Below are 7,754 nucleotides of genomic sequence, written 5' to 3'. Positions count from 1 at the left end.
GCCTTTCCTCCTTATCTCTACTACTGCAGTTTCACAGCTGGGTCTGATAATTGTACATGGCAGACTGGCGCGTCCAGGTTCAACAAGCTTGAAAAGGAGCTGACCAGCCTTTTACAGAATTTTAGCGTGTACTTATTCAAGCTTGAACCTGGCCTTCCCCCTTACTTTTGGAGGAGACAGTGTAGAGCACTAGCGGTTACTACCCTTCAAGGCTACACTGGGACGTTGGCTCTGTACTGCAGGCGTTACTGACCAGCTGCTGAGTTAGGACATGACAGAATATAGGATGTGGACACATGGTGTATAGCCCTGTTTTGCTGTTAATTACCAGAGGAAAAAATCCTGAGAGGGTAAAATTGTATATTTGAAGCTGCAGTTACACAACCTGCCAGTGCTGCAGAAAGTGTTTCTCTTGAGGCCTTCCATTTAAGGTACTGATCTTGTTTTGATTTGTGTATTCACAGCATAAGGTAGTCTAACTGCCTTTGCAACAGTATTGCAGTTGTCTGTGAAAGGAAGATGTATGCTGCTGTCCTCTTCTCATTTATTTATGTTTTGGAGTAGCTTCTGCATTAAAATGCAGTCCTTTGGTAGAACTGCATAAACTGTTGGCAGAAATGGAGCCATATTTAAAAAAACAAAAACAAAGTCGATGTGTGTCATTTAATTCTTCAGGTATTCGTAAGGTAGATATTTTGTCCTTAAGAAAATAATGCTCGTTCTATCTCTGCCTTTTCATTTGATCCAGAGCTGCACAGAAAGGGAAGTGAATAATTATCTAGTGGATTCTGTCACACTTTATTTCCACTATATATGCCACTGGAAGACAAGCTGTCTGTTGTCTTTTAGGAAATAAACTCTGGCTTAGGGGTGAGTCTACTCAAGCTGTAGAAGTATGAGTTGGTGTAAGGGCTGGATTCTCCCATTCCTTACTGTTGTATGTTGGGAGTTAGTTCAGTAGAGTTCTCTAGCATAATGTGTATGTGAACAATGTGGCTGTGAAATGCTTTGTCTCAGCATACGTAGTCATGGCTGAAAGAATTTTTATTCTGTAGGTTTCAAGGTACTTGACTCTTCCTGTCAAAAAACCCCTCAAAGAACAAAACCAAAAAACAATTTGGCTGTTTCACATTTCCCTCCAAATAGAAAACTTTGCTTTAACTTTCTTTCACAGATTCTGCTAGTACTTGAGCAATTAATTTAGCAAGGGATGACCATGTTTTTACTCAGATAGGCAAATTATAAGAAAAGGCAGATGGATTTCTGTACAATTAACATGATGGCACATGTGAACACTAGCTTAAAGTAAATACCAAAAAAAAAAAAAAAAAGGCAGACAATGAATTGCAGGGTTTTGTGTTGGGCTTTTTTTTTGGTCTTGAAACGACCCATGACTTTGGTTTGCCGGGGTAGGGTGAACTGTTACAAAAAACAGGAGCCATGTAACACTGGAAGAGAGTGCCGGTATTCACCTGCAGCACTACAGCTAAATTGTTCGCGAAGTACCCTTGTCTTAAAGCAACAAGTGTCAGGGGTGATCATAGAAGGGAAAAGAGGAGCTAATCCCTAGCCAGAGAGGATGCTAATATTTGTTTCCCTTTGTATAATTATCTGCCAGAACTTCTCATGTTCTTCAATATTTTTATTTCATCGTAAAGGTAATGGGAAATTCCTCAGAGTTCCAGAAAGCAGTGAAGTTAGTGATTGACACAGTTTCTTTTGACAAAGATTCAACAGTCCAAGTGTTTGAGGCAACGATCAGGTATGTTGTCATGCTCATGTAAAGCTCTTTAATTAGATGTACATCTGGAAATATTACAAGAGGTGTCTCTGGCTCAGAAAGAAAGCAAGACACGAATTAATATTGCTGCTTAAGTGCTAATAGAATGGGGCTTCCTTAACCTTTGTGCAATTAAAAGGTTCACCTGTGATCTTTCAAACGAATCGGTCTTTGTCTTTTGTTTGAGTTGAAACGAAAGCCAGGTCTGTTATGGAGGTCAGTTTCACAGAGAATTATTTGAAATGTTCTTATTGAACAAGATGTATTTTAAGAGTTATCCCATTACGTCCAGAATTGCTTCAGCTGATCCTCTTTTGGGGGAGGTTTTCAGTGATTTATACAAAAATTTTAATTTCAGATTTCTGAAGAGGGGTACTCTGTATACTGCAGACACACTTGACATATTTTGATGAATGGACTTTAAGTATAGGTGATTCTCCTGGATAGGTGAACAAATGGCAGTATCACCATTTACTATAAACCGTATCAAGTATGGTGGAACTAAGACTGTTGTTACCTTTTACTGCTTCTCCCTGCCCCACATGGTCTCTAAAGACTACATGTTTGATAACATTTTTCCCAAGTGACTCAAAGCTGTTGACCATAATTGCCCTGAGAAAATACAATAGCTCATGGGAGCAAAGGCTAAATATTTGTTTCTCGCTTATATTGTAGCATGAGTTGAAATAGTTTGGAAATGAAATGATCTTCAACCCTTCAACATTTATTTATTTATTTATTTATTTATTTATTTTCTTAAATGAGGTCAAGATGCCCCAACTCATGTATGCTTGGAAATGCTGGTGTCACCCTTGGGTGACTTGTACTAATAGAAGATCCCTATTCCTTCAGGCTTTTAGGTGGGCATTTCTGTAGGGTCGGTTTAGGGGCTTCAGCACTCAGTCTTTTTTGCCTGTCGTCCAAAAAGGCACTACGCAGCCTGGGACTGGAATTCACCTTTTGCCTTTTTTTCTTTTATACTCAATACTTGATCCTCTGCAGGTTGAAGCTTCTGTTGGTGCAGGGTCAGGTCTTACCCTCTTTCCTGACTTCCGGATATCTTCTGTCCTCAGTTTGACACATCAATTTCCTCTCTCAGTCACTTGTCCCCTTCAGTCGAGATATGGTTCATCCTTTCTCTCACAGTCGGCTCCCTTTTGGAAGCTCGCTTTGAGAAACCACTGTGGGTTAAGACTCCTAAATGTTTTCTCTGTCTGCCTATATCATTGTAGTAGTCCTTAAGGGTGTAAATTGATTATTTGAAAAAAGCTTTCCAAACGAGTCTGGGCAGTTTCACTGAATTCTGGTTCTTTCTGAAGTGACTTGGCCTCTGGACGCTTGGAAAAAGCTTGTTCACTGTTTTGTGGCCCTTTGGCTAAGAACAAGTATAGGTCTTTGCCATCTGATAAGGATCTGTATATTGGCATATAGGGACCAATCATGTAATTCTCTATTGCAAAGTCAGTTGGTGTATGGGATTGTCATTCCTCTCTCTCTATCTTCACTAGGATTTTGGGAAGTTTGCTGTCTGCCCACATCATAATTACAGATACTAAGCAGCCCTTTGGTGACATGGCGATTAAGGATTATGATAATGAACTCTTGCATATGGCTCGCGACCTGGCAGTGAGATTACTACCTGCCTTTGAGAACACCAAAACTGGAATTCCATATCCACGGGTAGGTATACTTGCTTTCTCGTATTTATAAGGAAATACAGCTTCTTCTGATTCTGTGGTATCTGACTTCAACAGTAAGTGACTTATGCTATCTGATACTCTGCGGATTCTTTTGAGGACTTCCAGTCTGTGGGCTCAGTTTAAGATAAATAATGTAACAGCCAGCCTATTCCTGTTCAGATAACAGGCTTCTTTAGTCAAACTGTACAGGCTTCTTTTTCTAATGCTTTCTCATTACATTTAGTGTTGTGGGTTAACTTTTTTTTTTAAAGTAGCATGTTCAATGAAATATTAAAAAAAAAATGAAGTAAGCAGGCTTCTAAGCTTGGTCTGGCAGTAGGCCGGGAGCACTGTATTATCTGGATGCCATCTGGGAGGCTTGGGCTGCAGTGTAGGGAAGGAAAAAAAGTAAAAGAAAAAAATTTTTTGACATCAAGAAGCACTACTTCAGAGTCAGGGCAGCTAGGATCTGGAACCAACTTCCAAGGGAAGTGGTGCTCACTCCTCCCCTGGGGGTCCTCAAAAGGAGGCTAGATAATCACCTAGCTGGGGTGATTTGACCCCCGGCATTCTTTCCTGCCCATGGCCGGGGGTCGGACTTGATGGCCTGCTCAGGTCCCTTCCGACCTTACCAACTATGAAAAATGGTAACCACTACCTTGATAGGAGAGTAACTTTAGTGCTGTTAGTCGATTTAATATTAAGATAATGCCCTGAAAGAGTGGAATTTAAATATGAATATAGCTTAAAGTCTTCTGTGTTCTTACATTGGTAGTCTGTGGCAATTTAGATGTCATTAGATATCTTTATCCAGCTGAGTTAGGTAACCCCGCTTGGCTATGGCATAGAAGTAGTGATTGCATTTGCCTGGGCAAATGTAGGATTTTCAAGGAAGAAGTCCAAACATAAACAGTGTAAACCAGTGCTGCAGTATGCTTTTCATTTTAAACAAATGAATTGCTCCCAGGCCTTTGGTACTATTTAGAGCTTTGCTTGGTTCACCTGCTTGGAGGTGGGAGGAACCCTTTTTAGACTGTGTTAATGCTGAGTAGTTAATGCTTGGCCCTGATGGAAATATTCATGACTTCTATTTTCCTCCAATCTGATTTACTCTCAGACTGTAGAACAGTAATTCTCATAGCACTGATCTTTTTCAGGGGTGATGCAGAGTGCCCAAAGCAACGTTAGGTGTGTAAACGTGATTCATATAAAACCAGAGATTTCAAATAGGAATCTTCAGGGTGAAAAACGTTCTGCCCTGTTGTGGTCTTGCTGAGTTCTTTGCAACAGAAGAATTGTGTACTTTAGTTTTCACTTGGTTTGCTACAGAAAAATAAGAGCTGGCATTTTCCCAAGGGGTGCCTTGACTCTAAAAGGGTTGAGAACCACTGCTGTAGAAAAATCAAAACCGCCAAGTATTCTATTTGTTTCTTACTGTTGTTCTGAATTCTGGGCAGCAGTGGAACTGACCCACCTTGCTAGCCATTCCTTGCTTCTTGAGGTTTTGAGTAGCACAAGGAAGAGGCATTTTGAGCAGTCAGAGACCAGGTGATGACTGCAGGAGAGAAGTTGCCTTTTGCATTCCCACTACCATCGCGATGGCTGGGGAAGGAACCAGTGTTAACGTGAGATCTGTACTGGAAACGAGGAGAAAAGTGGACTGAAGATTGGATGAGTGATTTTGGCAGAACATGAGTAATAGTGAGTGATTTGTAAACCCTCAACAGAAAAATAAACACTGGCTAAGAAGTTGACTGGAAATTTAAATGATGACACACCTGACTTACTGCTTTGCGTGTCTGAACGTATGGCTTGTGGGGAGGAAGGGTGAGAGTGAACTGGTCTTTCACCCTGACTAGTGAGCTTGAACCCAGGCCTGGCAGATGGCACATGCACTTCTGAATATCTGGGGTTTAGTGCTTCTGACTGGAACTTTTCTGACAGCTTAGCACCGGGATTGTCAGCCGGGGGTAAGCATACCCCCAGCAGTACTTGAGAAGGCCCTAGCGGGTATGCGTGGGTGGTGGTGACGGAGCACTCCCGCTCACCAGGCCACACAGGCACTGCCAGGATGCAGGGGTGGGGGAAGCCCGCACGCGGCAGCTTCCACTGCTCCGCATCTGGCCGAGCACAACCCCCACCCCACTGTCCTCCTCTGCTCCGTGTCCAGCCGCCGAGGGTATGCTGCTCTGTGTCCAGCTGTTGGGGATACACTGATCCAAAAAGATTGAAAGCCCCTGGCTTAGCAGACTGAATGTATTGTGGTGGGCACCAGGTCAGGCTTGCTTCATAGTGTGTCCTTCTAACTGTGTTTTCTGTCTGGAGAAAATTAAACTTTTTTTATTGGGTTGTGATGGCAGCCTTGTAGCAGAGAGAATTCATGGAAGTGGTCGTGCTCTTTTACAACTATGATAGGTCTCAATTTGATTTCTGCCACTAATGTGCATATGAACACAGAATTTTTTTTTTTTTTTTTTTAAAGTACAGAATTGAGAATCCACTAAAATTTGGGCAGAGAATAAGTGGGTTTTCTTTACTATAGTAACGGATTGTAAATTTGGATAGTGCAGCAAGACTTCCCCTGTGAAAGCTGGAGGTTGGGAAATTTGGATTCATGTACCTGCTTGTTTTTAGGCCTATTTTTTTGGGACCAAACATGAAACTGTGATTGCATTTAGTTCTGGCTTCATAATGGAAAGTTAATCCATTTTCTCACCCTAACTAATTAATTCACACTTCATCTGAAGCCTGACATTTTATATAAAATGGTTAAGAATGCAACTGAACAATAACTGCTACTACAGTCTTAGAGGGCTTGTACTTGAGTCGGGAGCCTGCTCTGACCCACTGTGATTACATGCGGAGCATGTAATTACTCCATGGAGGAGCAGACTTGATTAATTGAGTCTGCTGGAGCATGTTGATTAGCCTGCTCCAACCATATCTTGTATATCAGTGTCCTTGCGCTTCAAGGGTGCTTGTCCACGTGACGCCTCTTGTTTCCACGTTACACTTTTCCTGTGTCCATGTGACAGAAATCACCATTAAGCCAGCTAAAATAGCATCTGCGTATCCACGTTATCAGCTGACTTTATCGTTTTTTAGATTTTTGTGGTACTTTAAAACACCTCTGGCATGTTTTAATTTTACCTAATGAATTTCTTCCATAAAGATTATTTTTATCATTTTAAATTTGTAACGTGGATCTGACTTGCACCCAAAAATGTGGGTGTTTCCCCTAATTTGCACCTGTTGCATCACCAGGTAGCACTTGGGTTCATTTGTAAATCCACTGAATCTCTTGTAATACTTCAGCATGACTCCAGGGGTTAATCTTGCAAGTTTTTACTGGCAAGTTGGTTCAAGGTTCAGGTTAATTAAAAATACAATTTTTTTGGATTGTTTCCTGTGTTTTGCATGTACTTTGTGGCAAAGATCAAATAGTTATGGGTCAGGCAAGACTCAGGCTAATTAAAAGGGTAAAATAGTTCTGACATGCCCTCTAGCGCTTTGTACTCGTCATAGCATAATAAGCCCTTGCACCGTAAAGCACGTCCACGTTCCTCATCTAGCCGTTTTAAACTAGGACAGAAAATTTAAATCGGGAACACTTAGCGACTAAATGCCGAGTATGTGGACAAGCACCCTAGAATGGCAGTGGGGGTGCTTTATGTAAAGCTCATCGAACAACTTAACTTGAAGTGCCCCCATTGCTGTTTTGAAGTTTGGAGACGCGCAAGACGCTCTGAGCACTTTAGTTGGAATGGTGCCCTCTCCCAACCCCTAGAGCATGTGTAAATGCCTCTAAATGTTGGATGCAACTGAAACTCTGTGTTTTTTTGTTCCCATAGGTGAATCTGAAGAACGGCGTCCCTCCAGATAGCAATAATGAGACCTGTACTGCAGGAGCTGGCTCTTTGTTGGTGGAGTTCGGGATGCTTAGCAGGCTGCTTGGGGATTCCACGTTCGAGTGGGTGGCTCGGCGAGCTGTTAAAGCACTCTGGAATCTCCGAAGCAATGACACTGGACTGTTAGGTAGTCAAGTACCGCTCAGTGCTTCACAGATGTCTTGCTCACCTTGGTCAGAAAACAGTGCTTTGGCTGTCTTTTTGTTTTAATGTCACATTCGTAGGAATAGACCTATAAATATCTTACTGAGTGGTGAAAGCAGCTGGGATTTACTGTTTTCCAGCCACTCTGTAGTGCTTCCCTCATGCTTTCACTGAGGGCTAAGTTAACTTAGTTTTTCCCTTAATTTTAAGCATGTGTCTGTAGTATGTGCCAAGTTGTGTATG

At 41.8% G+C, this 7,754-nt stretch overlaps 1 protein-coding gene across 1 annotated transcript in view; it reads left to right on the top strand.

The window, feature by feature from the left end:
* Positions 1-7,754, top strand: part of EDEM1 (ER degradation enhancing alpha-mannosidase like protein 1) — a 24,729-nt gene that overhangs the window by 6,243 nt on the left and 10,732 nt on the right. Inside the window, exons 3-5 of the mRNA XM_019536597.1 lie at positions 1,659-1,762; positions 3,289-3,460; positions 7,311-7,494. Coding sequence (XP_019392142.1) covers positions 1,659-1,762; positions 3,289-3,460; positions 7,311-7,494 — 460 coding nt within the window. The remainder of the gene's footprint in view (positions 1-1,658; positions 1,763-3,288; positions 3,461-7,310; positions 7,495-7,754) is intronic.

The sequence above is a fragment of the Crocodylus porosus genome, unplaced genomic scaffold (assembly GCF_001723895.1).
Source record: "Crocodylus porosus isolate Cpor-Errol unplaced genomic scaffold, CroPor_comp1, whole genome shotgun sequence".
Taxonomy (NCBI): domain Eukaryota; kingdom Metazoa; phylum Chordata; order Crocodylia; family Crocodylidae; genus Crocodylus; species Crocodylus porosus.
Note: the sequence above shows the minus strand (reverse complement) of the source record. Positions and strands in the feature narration are given on the sequence as shown.